This window comes from Pelodiscus sinensis, chromosome 10 (genome assembly GCF_049634645.1).
Source record: "Pelodiscus sinensis isolate JC-2024 chromosome 10, ASM4963464v1, whole genome shotgun sequence".
Taxonomy (NCBI): domain Eukaryota; kingdom Metazoa; phylum Chordata; order Testudines; family Trionychidae; genus Pelodiscus; species Pelodiscus sinensis.
The window spans coordinates 32,836,729-32,857,815 of record NC_134720.1 but is presented as its reverse complement, the minus strand read 5'-3'; the positions used below and the strand labels follow the sequence as shown (position 1 = coordinate 32,857,815).

The 21,087-nt window shown below is 43.5% G+C and overlaps 1 protein-coding gene across 3 annotated transcripts in view; it reads right to left on the bottom strand.

Annotated features, from left to right (window-relative positions):
• The window catches only part of SMC4 (structural maintenance of chromosomes 4), a 94,337-nt gene that overhangs the window by 56,159 nt on the left and 17,091 nt on the right, over nucleotides 1-21,087 (bottom strand). For all 3 annotated transcript variants that reach the window (XM_006123439.4, XM_075937823.1, XM_075937822.1), the window contains exons 6-8: nucleotides 8,135-8,299; nucleotides 5,597-5,724; nucleotides 1,517-1,657 (exon numbers count right to left, since the gene is read on the bottom strand). In XM_006123439.4, the coding sequence (XP_006123501.1) occupies nucleotides 1,517-1,657; nucleotides 5,597-5,724; nucleotides 8,135-8,299 (434 nt within the window). The remainder of the gene's footprint in view (nucleotides 1-1,516; nucleotides 1,658-5,596; nucleotides 5,725-8,134; nucleotides 8,300-21,087) is intronic.

Below are 21,087 nucleotides of genomic sequence, written 5' to 3'. Positions count from 1 at the left end.
ACCGCCGATGCACACTGTGTGGAAGTTTTCAGAGAACTGTCCACGATAACTCCAAGATCTCTTTCCTGATTTGTTGTAGCCAAATTAGCCCCCATCATACTGTATGTATAGTTGGGGTTATTTTTCCCAATGTGCATTGCTTTACACTTATCCACATTAAATTTCATTTGCCATTTTGTTGCCCAATCACTCAGTTTGGTGAGATCTTCTTGGAGTCCCTCACAGTCTGCTTCTGTCTTGACTATCCTAAACAGTTTGGTATCATCTGCAAACTTTACTACTTCACTGCTTACCCCTTTATCTGGATCATTTATGAGTAAATTGAAAAGGATCGGTCCCAGGACTGACCCTTGGGAGACACCACTAGTTACCCCTCTCCATTCAGAAAATTTACCATTTATTCCTACCCTTGGTTTCCTGTCTTTTAACCAGTTCTCAATCCAAGAAAGGACCTTCCCTTTTATCCCATGGCCATGTAATTTACACAAGAGTCTTTGGTGAGGGACCTTCTCAAAGGCTTTCTGAAAATCCAAGTATACTATATCTACTGGATCCCCCTTGTCCGCATGTTTGTTAATCCCTTGAAAGAACTCTAATAGATTAGTTAGATAGGATTTCCCTTTACAGGAACCATGTTGACTTTTGTCCAACAAATTATGTTCTTCTACATACTTTATAATTTTATTCTTTACTATTGTTTTGACTAATTTGCCTGGTACTGAAGTTAGATTTACCAGTCTGTAATTGCCAGGATCGCCTCTAGAGCCCTTTTTAAATATTGGTGTCACATTGGCTACCTTCCAGTCATTAGGTACGGAAGCTGATTTAAAGGATAGTTTACAAACCACAGATAATAGCTCAGCAATTTCCCATTTGAGTTCTTTTAGAACCCTTGGATGAATGCCATCCGGTCACGGAGATTTGTTAACATTAAGTTTTTCTATTTGTTCCACAATCTCCTCTAATGACACTTCAATCCGGGACAGTTCCTCAGATTCATCACCCACAAAGGTCGGTGCAGATTTGGGAATCTCCCTAACATCCTCGACCGTGAAGACTGAAGCAAAGAAATCATTTAGTTTCTCCGGAATGGCTTTATCATCCTTGATTGCTCCTTTTATAGCTCGATCATCTAGGGGACCCACAGGTTTTGTAGCAGGCTTTCTGCTTCTAATGTACTTAAACATTTTGTTATTTCTTTTTGAGTTTTTGGCTAGCTGTTCCTCAAAATCTTTTGCACTTAATGAGCAATGACAGTCCAGCAATTCAACTACTATAACCCGTATCAACAGAAGACCATTACATTGACTACTTTTTTGTTTTGGCTCCCACCTGTGGGCCGTGTGTTGAGTAGCCCTGTGGTAGAGCATTAATACAGACTGAAAACAAAAGACCACTTTTATATGGAAGAGGCAAAACAGAAGTGATAAAACAGTTTCATTACTGACCTCAAAACTTTACATGTTCAAAGTACATAATGTGCCATTACAGTGTGTAAGATAATGGGAATACTTACTTTTCTACATCTTTCAAAGCATTACTTTTAACTTTCATTTCATCAGCTAGTTTACTACTCTTCACGTTAACATCTTTAGTGTCTTCATGAATTTTTCTCTTCTGTGTTTCCATGTCAGTTATCCGATTTTGCAGGTCATAACTAGAGGAAACACATATATTGTACATATTTGAGGATTACAAAAAAGACCCTTATGTCAAATTTACTAGGATTTTTATTTAAAAATTGATTTGACAGGTTAAGTTCTAAATTTACAACTAATTATTTTGCACTTAAAATGAGGTTAAAAAATCCAAAGATTTTACAGTTTAAAAATGTAAATAATTTCAGGCTTATCTCTATGGTGGAGTAATGTGTCATACAGAGCTATAATTTCTAAAGTGCACTATGTGTTGTTCATTAATTGGTCCATGCAGACTCTGTTGGTACGCATAGTTTTCCTAATGCAGGCTAACATAATGAAGTACTAGGTTAAGAATGTTAGGGAACCTTGAGTGTGCACCGGTAAGGCCTATATGGACTAATTAATGTGCAACATGTTACTGTGCTTTAGTAATCATACTTTCCATAGGATACACTGCTACTTCATGTAGTCAAACTCTTAGTTATTCATTTAAAATATCTAATTTCTCTTTAAAGTAGGAGGTTGGTCTTAGGAAGTCCATCAGCCAAACTATAGGTGGGAAAACGAGGCGAGATTAAAAACAAGTTATTGTGAAAGAAAGCTGGCAACCAAGTTTTTTTTCTTGATTGCTATTTGAAAGTATTAGTTAATATTTTAAGAAAGACAATTACTTATCTTTCTGAACTGCTGTTCTTAGAGATGTGTTACTTATGTCCATTTCAATACACGTGCATGGTCTCTGTAAAGCTTTTACCCTAGCGGTAGCCATAGGGTCAGTATTGGGCCCCTGATGTGGGGCTGCTGTGCTTCTATGGGGCAGCATAGAAGTGGCTTGAATTCTTTCCGCTGCAGGGCTGAGGTGTGCATACCCAGGCTCTTCCGTGTTGCCATGATACCCTTTAGACTGTGCAGGTGCAAGTCTGTGTTCTTGGCAAACAATTCAGCATAGCTGAATGACAAATCCGGTATCCTGTTCTGCACCTCAGGAGGAATTCTAGATACCATGAAGTGCCTGGTGTGACTGCAGGTATGACTGTGGCCAGCCGAATCTGCCTGTAGGGCTGCCATATGGAAGACCACGTGGCCCTCCTTGAGAATAGCAATTTACTCAGTCTCCTTGGGCAGCAATTCTTTGAATTTGTTCAAAGCACTCCAGGAATTATAGGCAGGGCTTGACAATCTACGTAATCTACTCGCCTGTGGCAAGTAGATTACATCCTGGAAGAGCCGGGTTCGGGCGATCTGCGCATGCACAGAACGCCAGACAGAGCGGCTGGCGAGCCCTGATTATAGGCATACCTGCTAAGGACTGCCTTTTGGTTTCCCACCCACAGCTGCAGACCCCCCCAGTGGCAAAAACCTTCCACCCATAGAGGTACAACGTTTTCAGCTCCTTGGCCTACAGTACAGGACCCAGACAAACCTGGCATTCCTTATGATTCGCTGCATCTACAACTAATGTACCTGGCTACAGGTGCATAAAGAGGTGCTCGTAGCCCTTTTGGGACACAAGCTACTGACATTCAACCCCTTTTATGGTGGATGGGATGGAAGCCAGAGTCTGATAGAACATCTTGGTGGTTCTAGTGATAGACGAGGGGCAATGCCACCCTTGAAAGCCCTTAGGCTATACACCGGGGATCCGAGTCTTCCACCACCTCCTCCACCTGTAACTGGAGGTTCCATGCTGACCTCCTGCGCAGGAGGTCCTGGTGGGTTTTAAGGATCATGTCTAGAAGAAATGTGGAGGATGGCCCTGCCACAGACTCATCCGGGGAGGAAGCTACAGTTTCTGTACTCCCACATGGGTGGAAAGGGACTATGCTACCACCAGCCTTGGGGATGAGAGAGAAGAGGATCCTGTCCTAGGTGTGCCAGCACAGTGGAGGGCACTGTTTCGCCTTCACCATTGGTGTAGGATCTACTGTGGCTGAAAGAGGGCCCCTGGGCACTGACGCAATCAATACTGGTCTTGGCTTTGGCAGTAAGGGCTACACAGTCCAAAAGTACCATTTCATAGAAGCCTCCCACTACAGAGGCTAGGACTGTTGCACCAGCAACTCCTGATGTACCAGCTGATTACTGCGACGAGTACTCTATGCCGGACCAGGGGGCTGCTGATCCCAATGGTGACAAGAAGTGGTATCTGGAGACACAGTGTCTAGTCAGTGTGGCCAGCTTGCCTCAGCAGATAGTGTCACATTCAATGGCGCCACATGCATCAGTTGTTGACGCTAGAGGAAATGGGCCAGAAATATCTGTGTTGTTGGTATCTGGGATGACAAAGAAGTACCTGCCATTGGTGCCCACTATGTGTAAGGCACGTAGTACCATTTCTGGTGTTCATGCAATGGTGACAAGTGGGATGTCAGATACCTTGCAATCTCAAAGGTATCTGGCATGGCCTGAAGATCAATGTCTTCCTCTAGACAGTCTCCGTCAATGTCTCATGCAGCAGTGATGCATGTGGATGCTCCTGGGCTGGACGCATCTCACTAAGGTATTTATGCGGTGCCTTTACTAGCTATCAGACCCGTCCATTGTCTTCCTCTTGGCTGGCACTGGGTCTGAGAACAGTGCCACGCAAGAAGGATGTTAAATTTAATCAACTAATTGACTACTTGATAAGCGGGGGAGATAAAGCAGGGTTAGTTCCCAGTCCGGGGAACTAACCTTGCTCAGCTTTGCCTTTTAAATGTATTAAGAGCTGGTAATCTCTTAACACATTTTAAAAGGCTGAAGCATAGCAGAGGGGACCCGGAGCCAGCCAGCGCAGCTGATTTCTGGCTTCGGATGGTCCCCCCTGCTGCGCACCAGCCTTTTAAATGTATTAACGGCCAGCAAGCTCTTAATACATTTAAAAAGAAGAGGCGCAGCATCTGGGACTGGGCATGAGCCAAGAATCAGCTGATTCCTAGCTCATACCCAGTCCTTGCTACCCCCCTCCATGCTCCCTGCTTTTAAGCTGGCTCCACCCAGCATTGGCTCCTGGTTCCCCCCTTGCTGCTTCTGATAAAGGCAGCGGGGGATTGGGAGGGAGAGGACAGGACGTGACTAGTGTAGGGACTAGTTGACTAGCCGATAAGCTTTTACTTATCAGATAGTTGACTAGTTGCTTACATCCCTACCATGCACTGGGGGAGTGCTAAGTCCAGAATGCTTCTTCAGTTCATACTGACACCTGGTTGTTTTTCACTACTAGTACCGAGGGTCACCTACTTTAAGAGGAGCTTAGACGATGGTCCTGGTCCTTCTTAGCTCAGGTATAAAGACGCTGATAGATGGGGCACTTGTCCATTTGATGTCCTACACCCAGACACTTAAGGGTGGTTGGCATGAGGGTCACCCTGGGGGCATAAGCTTGCCACAGCTCTTTGAAACCTTGAGAGTGCGGCATACCTCGAAGCAGGGGCTGAATGGGGCAAGGAACCCTCAAAGATTACTAAAATATGAAATAACACTAACGATAAACCACAACTAACAACAACTATTTTCAAACTATTTACGCTAGGATAGACGTGAATGTTTGCAAGAGCAAGAGACCAAGCTATTCCAGTGACCATCACAAGTGATAAGGAACAGAGGGTGGAGAGGGTTGGGCAGACATTGGCTGTGCCTTATATACACTGCTGTAAAGGGTGCCACACCAGGGGGCTCCATTGCCAACGCTACGGACACCACTAGAGAAAAAGCTTTCTGGAGACTGTGCACACATGTATTGGAACACACAAGGAATCACTCAAAGAAAAACTTAATACTTAAGCATAAATGGGAACAAGGCACTGATTTTACTTGGTATTCATTTAAACTTGCACTATTCAGTGAAAGTATGGAGTGTTAGAGATTCATGCAGACAAAATATTTACAATGGAAATATAAAAACAGTGACGATAATTGGTAACTGCAATACCAATATAGAAACCAACAAACAGTTTAGAAAGGAAGATGATACTTACATGTAGTATTGGCAAATACGATTCTTTTCCTTAAACATTTTGTTTTCCAAAGAAAGAAATTCAATGGCTTTGTTTCTCTCTCCTTCTAAAGCATCTTTTTCTTTCTCTACCATTTTAACTCTGTTTAACTAGAAAAGGTAAATATAACATTCTAACAGAACATCAGAGAAAGAATAATGGACAGTAGGAAAACTGATCATACACTATATGGTAGTCAATTAACATTACATACAGGAAAAAAAATCCAAAATTAACATTATAACACAATTTAAGATTGTGAGTTTGAGGAAGGGATCTACTATGCTGTAGTAGGTCAATGGAGACTGAACCTACTTCAGGATTCTAGGCAATCATTCAAGATAAACAGCAACCTAGATTCTGCCTAACCCAGGGAATTTTACAATAAAATCTCTACAAAAATATATAAGGAAATCATGTCTCACCAATCTATCAGAATTCTTTGATGGTGGTTTAATAAATAAGGTTAATCAAGTATATTTGAACTTTCTGAAAGTCCAAGTATACAGTACTATAATCTTATACTTAAGAGCCTTTGGGGTCTCCTCAAAAGTTTTTAAGCAAAGCATGCAGTTATGGGATATCAGGGAAGGTCCTCTTCTCATAGATCAATAACCAGTTAAAAGAGTAGGAATAAATGTTCCATTTTTATAAGTAAGAGAAGTAAAAAGGCATCTGTACTGGGATCTGTGTTGTTCAACCTATTCATATAGGCTATGGAAAAAAGGATAAACAGGGAGGTGGCAGAGTTTGCAGAGTATATTAAATTAATCAATAATTAAGTTCAAAGCTGACTGAAAATTTAAAGGGTATCTCGTGAAACTTGGATGACAGCAACAAAAAGACAAATGAAATTCAATGTTAATAAATGTAAAGTAATGCACATTGGAGAACATAATCCCTACTATATATATAAAATGATGGGGTTTAAATCTTTATTTATTGGTGGGGACTTTTGATAATGCAATTGAGCCCTTTCAGCAGACACCTGAATCACCAGTAAGTTGGAGGCAGGATGAGTGAATAAGAATTCAGTTCTTTTAGCAGGTACAGAATACTATTTCTTGGTCCTTTTTGGCGTAGGGCATAGGATGCTGGAGTGTGGCATACTACTCTATTTATTTCTAGTATGGTTTCACTGATGGCCAGGATCATCTTATGCAGCTGTTGCTGAATGATGTCCAGGAGTCAGTGAGGGACCTGGACTGCCTCTAATGGGATTTGTTGGTCACTGACAACTCTTTATAAGAGCTCCTGGTACTGGTGGTAGTCTTCCAGCGGAGAAGGCAAAGAAGTGATCTTGTAACCTATTAGGTCTTCCTTTCAAATATGTTTATTCCAGCCCACACAATCCTAGTAGCTTTTATGGCAGGAGTGGCCAACTTTTGGCTTTCAAGCCACACATGGCTCTTTTACTGTTAAAAGTCTGTCTCAAAGAATCCCACTTCACTCCCACACCCCCATTTTTCACCTATCAGATTGTGGGTAGGAGCTGGGGGGAGGGAGAGCTTTGGACCTCTGCCTTGTAATAGGCGAAGGGCTTCTGCCCAGCAGGGATGGAGGGGCCTCCCAACTTCTGAAGATTATCTTATGTGCCTCAGAGGGTCAGGAAGCTTGGCCACCCCTGTTATCTCTCAACAACCTGGACTGATTTTCCATATCCTAGAGAGAAAATGAAGTATTTCCCCAATGGGTAATTTTGCCAAGGTGATAGGTATCAAGTCATACAGAAAGCTCCTACATATATTGAAGAAAATTACCATATTTGTCATACTAGCTCTAGAAATTTTGTAATGCTAATTAACACTTTCTGAACCACCTGAAAATAGATTTTATCTATAGCTCTTAGTCACTAAGCATCCACACTGTGGGACAGACTGCATGGGGCTTGGGGTGCCTGACTGTAATGCTGTAACAAATTATGGAAGACTGGTAACATGAACGGAGATTGGATTGAAAGGGTCTGGAAGTCCAAGTACTAATATTATCTTGCCAAGCTGGAGTTATGAGATATCATTATGGAGTGTTCTCATTTCAGCTTTCTGTTTAGTTCAGTAATCAGTGAATTAGAGGGTATTCTTATAGGAGCTCCAGTGCCCAGTATAGCAGGAATGAATCTTTCCCACAGATTGGGATCTGACCAGACATGAAACAGAAGCAGCCGCTCTTATTGTTTCTGACTGCAAACCAGTTCATATTGGGAAACCCTCATCTCTGGAAGACTACCCACACTATTGCGTTCTCCAGAGACTAATCATGATTTCCAATGAACTGCCCGCTGAGAAGAATTTTTTAAAACACTGGGTACAAGACAGAATAGCTATGAGCTGTGTCGTATGGACAAATAAACAACTTCAGTTTCACTACAATCTTGTAAGAAATCATTCTTAAAAAAAACCCCACCTCTAACACCCCCCCCCAAATTTTTATTCATTTAATTGCTTTTCTGAAATAAAGTTCCAACAGTTAAGGATTTTATTCTATATTTAACTTCTTGGGAATGAACACATGAGGACTCACCTTCTCTCCTCTCTGCTCATTTAACATCTCAACTCTGCGACAGAGAACTTGAATGGGATCTTTTAACCGTCCTGATCCTATTAAGTCTTCTAAGTATTCAAGCATACCTTCATCATGTTCATTCTGGCCTTTTGGTTTCATCATTGCAATTTGTTCAACTTCCCCCTTTAAAAAAAAAAATCTAGATTCTTTAACTCTTAAAGGCCAGGGTTTTTGAGTAATGTTTCTTTCTGTGATGAATAGGATCCTGGGAAGCAAAGAACACGAAGGGCTTTACTATTCTAAGTCACTTATGTGATTAGTCAGATGTTATAAATTACAACATAGTAAGGCAGTAGTCATGTAATTAAATATTTTCCCCTTCTAAGATGATATGATGATGCGTGAGAAAAAAACATCTATCCTCCGTAGCCCACACTCTAAACTGAACATCATCTCTCTAAAACGTAAAAGGCACTTCTTCCTCGCCCGAGAGAAAACAAAATTAATACAAATGGCAACTTCATACTGTTTAAGACAGCTTTGGTCACTTAAACCTTTTGGGTGTCCAGATGGACTTTCACTGAAAAACAAACAAAAAACATGTAAACTTTCCTTACTATTACATATGAACACAGAGAAAATTTTATTAAAAGCATAGTAACAAAATATTTTTATTATAAAGAACAGAAAATTAGTTGTGAAAGAATTAACAATTTGATGTAAGGACAATAAACAGTGTATTGTTGCTCTTTGTGTGATAAACCTTTTTGTTTTTTAAAAAACAATTACATATTTCGCTATAAACTTGGAACAAAGATTACATCATTCAATGTCATTCAAATTAAAGCATAATATTGAATCCCAATTCAAAATTATAAAGTAACAAAACAATATTAGAGATGGAAGAATAGTAAATACATTTATTATTTGTATTGCTATAGCTCTTAAGAGCTCATTGACAAGGACTCCATTATACTAGGCATTTTACATTGAGACCAAAGAGAGGTCCATGTCCCAAACAGTTTATAACCAAAGAGAAGACACAGATATGAAAGTCTATCTTAGAGATTATTATTCAGCAAAAGTCTGCAAGATATATGTAATTTGGATGAGAGGATCTACAAGGAACAGCAAAAGTGATACCTAAGTTAAGGACTTGATTAACATGCAGGATGGTAGCATTGCTCATCATGAGCTAAAATGGATATAGGAACCTCAATCTCTGTTTCAGCAATGTTTGAATTTGAACTAATAGCTAGATAGCCACAAGGACATGTCAGAGAGGCACTTCAAGATTTTAGTTTGGACAGACTGAGAAAAAATTCTTATTTCCTGTCTGCTATCACTGTCACTCAAAATTCTGGAAATCTAGACTACCCATAGCTCATGGAGGTGGATCAAAGATTTGGTGCCATATGTGCTGACTAAAAATCCCCACCCCCCTTTACTCCTCTCTGCTTCTAGATGAGTTATTCCAAAGCAGTGACATAACTTGGGACTATAAATTGGATAGGAATTTGGGACGGTCAACCCACAAATGTGACTCCAATGAGGAAAAAAGAAAGTCTCTAAAGACTAGAAGGACTCTGCCAGCCTGAGAAAGCTGCCTTGCAAATGGAACACTGCTTGGATTTGATCCAGTGCTTTCTTGGTTACTCTATCATGTGTCTATAAGAGCAGAAAAGCTGGCAGGGAGACATTATAGCTGAAGTTAAGCAATCTGATGGCTTAATTGATCCTGAAGACCAACATAGGGAGGATAAAAGAAGCTTGACAGAAAAATTGCTTGCTGCTGCCTCCCAAACTGCAAAAATATTAAAGGAAAATAATAGAAGAAACAAAAGGAGCACTAATTGCCAAATGACTGTTGCTACCAAGGCAGAGAAACCCCCCCCCCCAAACCCTCTCCGCCCCACAGCTATGTACCTTCTTGTAAGTTATTCTTTGAGATGCATTGGCCATATCTATTCCAATTAGGTGTGTTTGCATGTGTAATGATGGCTGGAAGATTTTGCCATAGCTGTGCCTTGTAGGGTTGGTCTGGGTGCCCTGCTGATTTGCTTCCTCAGTTCCTTCTTGCCAAGTACTCCAACAGAGGTGAAGGAGGGTGGGTACTAGAATAGTCATGAACCATACATTTCAAAGAACAACAGTTACAAGAGGATACACAATCTCCTTTTCCCCTTTAAGTGCTTATTCCTGTGTCTTCCCATTAGGTGACTCTCACGCAAAAGTTTAAGAGATGGGGTTGGAGTCAACCACTGACTGTAACAGTGCTTGTCCAAAATGGGCATCAGCTCTGGCTTGCTGAATAATTTTGTAATGCAAAGTCAAAGTATACGCAGCAGCTCTACAGATTTCATGAGTAGGAACTTGGGCCAGAAAGGCAGTGGAAGAAGCCTGTGCTCTGGTAGAATGTGCTATGACTGGAGGTGCAGCAAGACCTGCTAACCTGTAGCTCTCTGACATAGGACATAATCCATGATGATATATGTTGGGCAGACACTGGCTGGCCCTTCATCCTATCTGTGACTGCCATGAATAGTTGAACAGATATACAGAACGGTTTAGCGTTCTTGATATAGGAGTAGGAGGCTACAGGGGTAGGCTCAAGTGAGTGCAATTTCTGTTCCCTGGGAGTAGAATGTGGCTTGGGATACAACATAGGCAGGAAAAAGTCCTGATTCAGGTGAAATTATAATGTTACTTTCAGAAGAGCCAGGTAAAGCCTAAGCTGGACTTTGTCCTTATTGAACATGGTCAAGGTTCCCTCTAGTGCAGCAGCACGGCCCCACGGCTGCTTAATGAGCCTTACCCAGGGGCTTCAGGGCTGCCATGCATAGAACTGCCTGGCTAGGGTAGGGGCACTTCTCCCTCAGCTATAGCAGCAGCTCCCTGCTGAGCACAGAGGATCAAGTCTCTCCCAGCTGGTAGGGAGGGGATGTGCCAAACTTCTAACTACCAAGCAATGAGAGCCTAGAACCTGTCCAGCCGTGGAGGCACCTCTGGGTTTGGAGCTCTTGGATGTAATGGTAGGTTTACCCTTGCAGTGCACCTGTGGGTATATAGGAACTGATGGCAGCAGAGACTTCTCTTGCCTAGGGAGACAGAATGAGACCAAAAGGTGTGTCAAGTTTTTTGCCACTTCCAGGGCAATAGGGGCTCCCAGTGGGTTTGGGGAACTCTGTGGCTGTGGACTCACCTCCCGTTGTGGGTAGGAGTCAACACATGCCTAACTGGTGAGTTCGAGGACGGGCCCTCTTGGGGAAGTTTGGTCCTCCAGCTTCTTCCTTTTCTGGGGCACTGGTGACCGAGACAGATGCCTCTCTGATGGTATCCTCATGGGCATGTGATAGTGCCTGGAGAAGTCTTTCTTCAGAGCTGATGTGGTTGGCACCAGAGTGCTCCATGCTGAAGAGGTGCTTGGGCACTGGGTCAGATTGTGGGTGCAGAGCCAGATGTGGCAACAATCCCAATGGTGGCCATCACCCCAGCACTGAAGGCAAGCAGGCAGGAGAGAGGGTCACTTGAAGGAATGCGCTTTGCATAAACTCACAACTTTTGAACCTGGAGACCATGGCATACCATGGTTCCACAGGTTCTAAAAGGAAGAGGGGAGGGGTACACTACTAGAACTAGAACTATACTACACAACTATAAACACTAACAATATACAAATAACTAGAAGAAAAAATGGTACATTTATGAAAGCAAGAGCTATGGGATGTTTCAGACTATCAGTGATACTATGGGAAAATCTTAGTGTGTACATGTGCATACCTAATTTGCATATACACAAACAAGTACTCAAAGAAGAATATGGTGGCAAGAAGGAGCAAAAGGTACATGGATAGGCCAGGCCATGCAGTGCCAGCTCTTTGATCCACCATTGTGAGCTGCACCATAAAGCAGAGCAGTCCAGATTTGTAGGAGATGCTGTCCTGCAAAACCAGACAGATCAGAAGTAGATCTGAGAGTCATCAGCCCAGAGATGGTATGTCAATTGGTATCTGCAGATAAAGTTATCTGGAGATAAGATGTAGAGGAAAAAGAGAAGGGTACCAAGGAGAGAGCCAATTGGAATTGCATCAAAGCTGAATGGAGGATGATGATCCTCTGAAGAACTGATTATCAAGGTAGGAGACCTAGAAGAGGGGAGTTACAGAAGACATCATAGTACAAGATTTTAAGAAGAGCAAAAGACAACTATATAGTTATCTAACATCAAAAGAGGAAGATGGAGTACTCATTTTGAACTTTGGTAGGAAGAGGTCGATTTTGGTGAGAGTGGTTCCTTATATTTGGTACATCAACACATCTAGTGGCCTCACTTTTCTCTCACTAGAAAACATGCAAAACCCTGTGCAATTGAGCAAAAGAAAAAAACACACATTGTGTAGCCATATCATATTAATTTTACATGTCTAGTTACTTATTCCTTTTCCTGAACATAAAACTCCACATGAATACTGAGCAACGCTATAAAAAAAATAAACGCATACAAACTTCATGTTAGTTTTCTGACTTCTGTTTTTAGACAAGCTAATACTCAGAAGCAGTTGCTCTCAAACTTTTTGGCCTGTGACCCATGTGTCTCAATGCAATCCTTTCTGTGGACCACCTGTTGCTAATGGAAACTCGCCATTAACTTCATCAGCAGTTCTCAACTGCTGATCTGTGGCGGCTGCCAGAGCTGAAGCTGGCTCCTGTGTGGTGGCTCTGGGGGCCAGATCACCTACTTTGGTGGACTGGAAACATTTATTTGCATATTCATCTGCATAATTAACATGCAAATAAAATGTTAGCTGTTCGCCAAAAGTTTGTGAATGGGTTTGCTGGTCCACGGTATAAAAAAAGGTCGGGAACCACTGAATAAGATGGTTACTTACCTCGTAACTGTTCTTTGAGATGTTTTGCTTATGTCAATTCCATTTAGGTGCGTACATGCCGTGTGCATGATTTCTGGAAGCTTTTTACCCTTAGCAGTACCCTTCGGGCCAGTCGGGGGCCCCTCTGGAGTGGTACTAATATGACCGTGCATATATTCACCTGCTGACCCCCAACCCCTCAGTTCCTTCTTGCTGGACATTCTGACAAAGGGGAGGTGGGCGGGATTGCAATGGACATAAGTAACATCTCGAAGAACAACAGTTACAAGGTAAGTAACTGTTTTTTCTTCGAGTGTTTGCTAATGTCCATTCCACTTAGGTGACTCCCAAGCCATTCCTACAAAGGTGGGGTTGGAATCCTAAACGGAAACAGACTGTAGCACTGCCCTACCAACAGGTGCGTCCTGTCTAGCCTGTTGTGTAATTGCATAATGACTGGTGAAAATATAGACTGAAGATCATGTGGCTGCCCTACAAATGTCTACGATTGGCACCTGGCACCAGGAATGCCGCTGAGGAGGCCAGCGCTCTGGTGGAGTGGGCTCTGAGCAGCAGGGCTAATTTCCCTTTTAGGTCATAGCACACATTGATACATGCCGTTATCAAAGAGAACAGGCATTGAGCTGACACTGGAAGGCCCTTCATTCTGTCTGCTATAGAGATGAAGAGCTAAGTGGATCTACAAAATCGTTTAGTCCTTTCTAAATAAAAGGCAAGAGCCCTTCTAATGTCTTGTGTGTGGAGTGCTTGTCTCTCTTATGGCTTCGGATAGAAAATGGTCAAAAAAAATCTCCGAGACATATAGAACAGGAACACTACCTTAGGAAGAAAGGCGGGGTGTGGACAGAGTCGCCTTGTCCTTAGAAAACACCGTACATGGCGGTTTCAAAGAGAGGGCTCGTAACTCAAATACCTTCCTAGCCAAGGTGATAGGTCACCTTTTTAGTGGCTACCAGGACAGGTGGGAGAGAGAACACGTAGCCAGTGGCTAAACAGGACCCACATGAGGCCCCGGAGCACCAAGTTTAGGTCCCACTAGGAGACGGGCTGCCTAACCTGGGGATAGAGCCTATCCAGCCCCTTCAGAAAATCCTTGACGATGGTGTGGGTGAAGACGGAGCCTCCTGGCGAAAGACGGTGACGGCCGCTAGATGTACCCTTACAGAGGAGGTGGAGAATCCCTATTGCCAAGAAGGTAGTCTAAAATTAGGGGGATGGGGGCTCTCATGGGGTTCCCTCCCCTTCCTGAGCAACCCAAGCTGAAAACCTTCTCCAGTTAGCCCGATAGGTCGCCCTAGTGGAGGTCTTCCTACTCTTCATCAGCACCCGCCTCACCGGTCTGAACAGAGGAGCTCTCCTCCATGCAACCGTGGATCTTCCAAGCCGTGAAGTGGAGGGACTGTAGGTTTGGGTGACACAGAAGGCCCTGGTTGAGCTCCTGCATCAACAGGTGTGGGACAAGTGGGAAGGCAATGGAGTCCTCCACTGATAGGGACAGCAGTGTGGGGCCATGCTGGGGCTATGAGAATAAATGTTGCTTTGTACCTCTTGGCCCTCAGGAGCACCTCATGAACCAGGGGGAAGGGAGGAAAAGTACATAAGAGGCCAGATGGCCACTGCATCGTTAGGGCATCCCCCACAGACCCTGGGTCTTGTCCTCAGTACAAGCAAAACCAGGGACACTTCTTGTTGGACTGAGATGCGAAAAGGCCTAGGAGGGGAGTTCTCCACCTGCGGAAAAAAGAGGATGAACCACCTCTTCCTTGAGACCACTCGTGCGCCAAAAAGGCCCTGTGAAGTGATCTGCTAAGGTGTTGCAGGCCCCCAGGAAGTAGATTGCCTGCAAGTGTACCCCTTGCGCAATACAAAGATCCCAGAGCGCTAACGCCTCCTGACAGAGGGGAGATGTATGAGCACCATTCTGTCAGTTGATATATATTGCTGTTGTGTTGTCTGTCAGGACAGAAACACAGTTGCTTCTCAAATGAGGGAGGAACTCCTGGCAGGTCAGACAAACTGCCCTCAACTCTCTGACATTGATATGTAACTCCCTCTCTGTCTCGGATCACATACCTTGAGTCAGTAGGTCTGCCAGGTGAGCCCCTCATCTGGTATTGAAGGCATCTGTCGCCAGCTGCACTGAGGGAGGGGGTTGAGTAACAGGAACCCACCACACACTTTGCTCTCCCTAAGCCCCCAGTACAATGTTGACAGGACCTCCGCAGGGATAGTGACCACAACATCTATGTGGTTGCGGGCTGGCCTATAGACCTTTGCCAACCAGGCCTGGAGGAGTCAGAGGCGCAGTCTGGTACGTACTGCACTATGTAAGTGCACGCTGCTATGGGACCCAGCAGCGCCTCATGGTGGTCATAGGGGCAGCTTGAAGGTCCTGAACCTGGAGCTTGGAATGGATGCCTGCCCCATTGTGGCATATAATATTGCGCCCACAAATTCTATCACCTGAGTGGATGTGAGGGTCGACTTTTTTTTTTTTTTTGAACAAAACAAAGAACCAGCCGTGAGAAGGTTTGCTTGGCTAACACGATATGGGACTGTACTTAGTCTCTGGAACGACCCTTGATGAGCCAACTGTCCATGTAAGGATAGATGTGGAGCCCTCTCCTCCTCGAAAAGGCTGCTACCATTGCCATGCCTTTGTTGAATACCCTGGGTGCAGTGGACAGGCCAAACAGCAGCACTGCAAACTGATAGTGGTCTCTCTCCACTACGAAGCGCAGGAACTTTCTGTGGTGAGGGACAATGGAAATGTGAAAGTCTGTGTCTTTCAAATTGAGTGTGGCATACCAATCTCCTAGATTGAGTGATGGGATGATGGAGGCTAACGTTGCCATTCTGAACCTTGATTTTCTTATGAAGGCATTGAGCCCCCCCCAAGGTTCAGGATGGGTCGAAGGCCCCTTTGGACTTCTGGATGAACAAGTAATGGGAATAAAGCCCTTCCCCCTGAACTCGATTAGAACCTCTTCTACTGCCCCCAAAGATAGGAGCAAAGAGACCTCTTGATGAAGGTACTCGTGAGAGGGGTCCCTGAAGAGGGATGGGGAACGGGGGTGGGAAGGGGTGGAGAGGAATGGGATAAAATATCCCCTTGCCACTATGTCAAGGACCCACTGGTACGAAGTGATGGTGCTCTGAGAGCAATGGAAAGGGGACAGTCTGTCCAAGAAGGGGCAATCTAGCACTGGGGCTGGTACTCAGTCCTCGGGTGTACCTTCAAAAGCCTGACCTCTGGCCCTGGGACTTACTAGGGGACCCTTGATTCTGGTTGAAGGCTGAGCGACAGCGCCTCTTGGGGCCTCTGGCATTATTCCTCTGTCTGTTGTCAAACCTGAATCCCCGATGGTATCCCCTATGCGGTCTCAGGTTCAGCGAGCGACACTGTGAGGCAGAGGTATGAATACCTAGGGACTTCAACATCGCTCTAGAATCTTTAAGGATGTGCAGCTTGCTATCAGTCTGCTCCGAGAAAAGCCCCGACCCTTTAAAGGGCAAATGCTGTAGTGTTGTCTGCACTTCAGGGGGGAACTTCAAGAGACCTGAAGCCACAAGTTTCTGCACATAACATAGAACGTGGCACTGAATTTTCTTTTCAAAATATATGCTTATGTACCCAAATAAAATGGCTAAAAATGATATAATAGTGCTTTTTCAAAGAAATATTGGCCCCAGTGACCACACACTATCAGAAAATTATTAGAAAGACTCTTGCGACTATTAACATCTTTGTAAAAAAAACCTCATACATAATGATGATTAAAGGAGAACAGTCATCAGTGTACACCCAACATTTAGTTGTAATAAAAAGAAATTAACACAAAAATGCAAAGTATTTTTAAAATCATAAATATGGAGAGTTACCAACAATATAATATGTTAAAGTTTATTGTAGAGTCATTGATTAACATTGCATCATTTAAAAAAATCACAATTAATCTCTATTTTAATTGGACTGTTAAACAAAAGAACAATAATTGAAATGTATTCAGTATTCTGGATGCTTATCTACTTTTTAAAGTATATTAATGTCAATCAATATAGAATACAAAGTATACAGCAGGGATGTTAGATATCAGGTATCAGAGGCAGCAGCCCAGGTTGGCAGAGAGAGCTGGTCCGCGAGGGGAGCAAGTTAAAAAACCAAAACAAAACCATTTCCTTGTGCAGACTGTCTTCCTGCCTGCTGTGTCTGTCTGTGGGGCAATTGGACCTCCCCTGCAGAGAAGCATTGCAGCTGCAAAGCAGCCTCTGCCCATGGTGGGCCCAGGCTCACTGTGGACAGAGACTGCTCTGATGGAGGCAGCGGGGGCTGGGGTGAGGACACACGACACGTGTGCTGGGGAGAGCGATATCAGAAGCAGCGGGGTGGGAGGAAATGTGTGTGGTAGACAAGATTAACCGATAAGCCTTTTTATTACATAAATACACTCAAAAACAAAACAATGTAAAACTTTAGAACCTGTAAGTCCACTCAGTCCTCCTTGCTCAGCCAATTCTTCAAGTAAGTTTATTTCTATTTGCAGGAGATAATGCTGCCAACTAGTTTAGTGTCACATGAAAGGGAAGCATTCCCTTTCATGACACTGTTGTAGATATTTACATCAGATGCGCTAAAGATTCTTATGTCCCTTCAGGCTTCAACCACAAGTACAGGGGACATGCACCCATTTTCATGATAGGTTCTACTTGCTAATGATCCAAAACAGCATGGACCAACCAATTTTCATCACCTGAGTCAGATGTCATCAGCAGAAGTCTGGTTTTATTTTTGATGGTTCAGATTCTACAGTTTCTGCATCAAAGTGTTGCTCTTGAAAGAATACTCCACACACAGTCCCTCAGGTTGTGAAAAGTTCTTCAGATTTTTAACTCTTAGGTCAAGTGTTAGAGCTATTTTTACAAATCTCACATTGATACCCTTTATGTTTTGTCAAACTGTTGTGAAAATATTCTTAAAATGAGCATGTGGTAGGTCATCACTGGAGATTGCTATAACATGAAATATATGGCAGAACTGCAGGCACACAGGAGACATACAATTCTCCCACAATTAATTCAGTCACAAATTTAATTAATGAGGTTTTTTTAAATGAGCATCATGAGCATAGAAGCATGTCCTTTGGATTGGTGGTTAAAGCACGAAGGAAGATATGAATGTTTAGCTAACCTGGCACATATCTACCCTGCAGTGCCAACTACAAAAAATGCCACGTGAGGACCTGTTCTCACTTTCAGTTGACTACTTTTTTTTTTCTTTTTTTACAGTGCAAACATTTGTAATAAAAAATAGCAAGCACAGTATACTTTGTATCCCGTGTTGCAATTCAAATCAACTACTTGAAAACATAAAAGACACACAAAATATTTAAATTAGTGATATTTATTGTTTATTATAATTACATTTTTTTTCTAATCACCTGACACCCCCATATTATTTGTGAAGTTTTCAAATATTGTTTATAATATCATACTTTCTAGAAACTGGATGAATGAGTCCTTATTTATTCTTTTTAAACCAATTTCTCTATATGTCCATAAAAGTGCTGATTGTGTAGGAGGATGGCAAGAATTCCTACTGAAACTGCCATGAAGGGGAGATAACGTGGAAACAGTACAGGCAGTCCCCGGGTTATGTACAAGATAGCGACTGTAGGTTTGTTCTTTAGTTCAATCTGTATGTAAGTCAGAACTGGCGTCCAGATTCAGCCGCTGCTGAAACTGACCAGCGGCTGACTACAGGAAGCCTGAGGCAGAGTTGCTCTGCCCCGGGCTTCCTGGAATCAGCCTCTGATCAGTTTCAACAGGCTGAATCTGGACGCCAGTTCCGACTTACATACAGATTCAACTTAAGAACCCCAGGCGTCCTGATTCAGCCGCTGCTGGAACTGACCAGCAGCGGCTGAATCAGGACGCCTGGGGCACTGCCGGGTTGGTCCAGTAGCGCCCAGAGCAGCGCTGTGGGACCAACCGGCAGCGCCCCAGCTGCTCTACCACAGGTGTCCGGAGAAAAGCTGCACCCCCTCCCCCCCAGCAGACCAGGGAGATGCGGGCGGGGGACCGAGACGCACCATGGTCCCGCCGCCCAGGTCCTTCGCGGCTTTGCTCCGCGTCTCCCTTGTCTGTTGGAGACCAGCAGACCAGGGAGATGGGGAGCAAAGCCGGGGAGCACGCCGGCAGTGGGACAGCCGCGGCGCGTCTGGGCTGTCCGCTGCCTGCGTGCTCTGCGGCTTTGCTCCCCGTCTCCCTGGTCTGCTGGAGACCAGCAAACCAGGGAGACGGGCAGCAAACCCCGTTCGTAACTGCGGATCCGCGTTACTTGGGGACTGCCTGTACAAGTATTTCCTCTATGTTGGTATAAAAGGCATATAAGGTAACAGTGATTTAAAGGTTAAAAAGAAAATTCAAAGCTTATGCCTAAAACTAACCATTACAAACCCAGAAAGTTCAGAGTTTCAGCTAAGCTTAGTGTCTGAATTTTTTTACAGTATGAAAATGTACAGTTAAGGCACCCGAAGAACCATAACTCTACTCTGTAGCGCTGAAATGAAAGAACATAAATGAAAACTGACCCTAAAAGACAGTTTTATTAAATTGGGAACCACAAACACTACATGCCTTGAAACTGTAGTCACATAGTTACTGTACAATATTATTAATGGGGGAAGGTTAAGGCTAAGTGTCTTATAAGCTATTCCATTCACAGGAATAGCTTATATGTAGGCTTGGCTGAATTAGATTTTATATAATTTTAATGAATACTGATGTTTAAATTTTATGTAATAGAACATTTGCCTGGCACTGCTTTGGTCCTTAAGTCAATTAATTTTGGTTTTTGGAAAATAAAATAAAATGTGCATGCTTAATTTAAATCATCGCTCTGTGGATGAGAGGTGCAGTATGTAGGCTGCCCCAGGGAGAAAAGGCTAACCCCAGCCCTCTCTCACCACAGCTTGGGGCCAAATGAGAAGCGCCTCTCCATGGCAGCTGCAGCTCCAACACACACAGCTGGGGAAGGGGTGAATGTCCTCTGGCTGTGGTCCAAATTCATCTGTCTCCTGTGCTCCCCAACCAGAGTGAGGAATGCAACAAACCATGCATTGAAGGGAGACAGCAATGTCCCAGTACAAATGTTTGGTGGGGCTTTACTCCCCCACCCCGTGTCCTCCCTAAATGGCTCCTGGGGTGGGGGTGGGGGTGAGCGGCCAGAGCTGGGGAAGTCCCGGAAAGGAGGTGGGGGAAGAGAGCACCCTCAACAAGCTCCTCACCTACTCAGTGATTCCATCTCTTTTCTGTATGGTTTTACGAGAAGCAAATTCTATTCCAGGCACATTCCATTTTCCTGGCACAACCAAACACTTATTATAACTTACTTTGCTTTAAGAGGAAGCTGGTGTATACCAAATTTGGTGGTCGTAGCTCTTACTGTTTAGGAGTTCTTGAACAAATAGACTCTTTCTTTCAAATATATAGTAGATTTAAATTTTCACAGTTGTGGGAAATTACGGAGGAGGTCAAACAATGTAATGACTGGCATTGAGATTCAAACCATTAAATCTTCATAACCATTAAAATAAAAACTGTCATCACATCTCAAAATATACATTGTATGTTTCCTTAAATAAGTTCTCAAATAGTATCTTACTTTACATATCTGTAAATTTTTATTATCAATAGAATTATTTTATTAGTTAGGTGTATATGGTAAAAGACATTTGCTGGTATTTAGCAATAAAGCTGTAATCCTCCAAGCCTATTCATGTAGCAATACAGAACTTATATATCGATTTTAAATTTGCAATTTAAGTGAATCTCACTTAGATACCGTATTTTCCGGCGTATAAGGCGACTGGGCGTATAAGACGACCCCCTAATTTTCTAGTTCAAAGATAGGTTTTCGTCTCATACTCGCCGTATAAGACTACCCCCCGTTAAGAGGCCAACCGGCAGCGCCCCTGCGCCTCCCCGGCTTTGCTCCCGGTGTCCCTGGTCTGCTGGAGACGGTCCCCAGCAGACCAGGGGCACTGGGAGCAAAGCCGAAGCGGCGGCGGGGTGCCGCGCTTC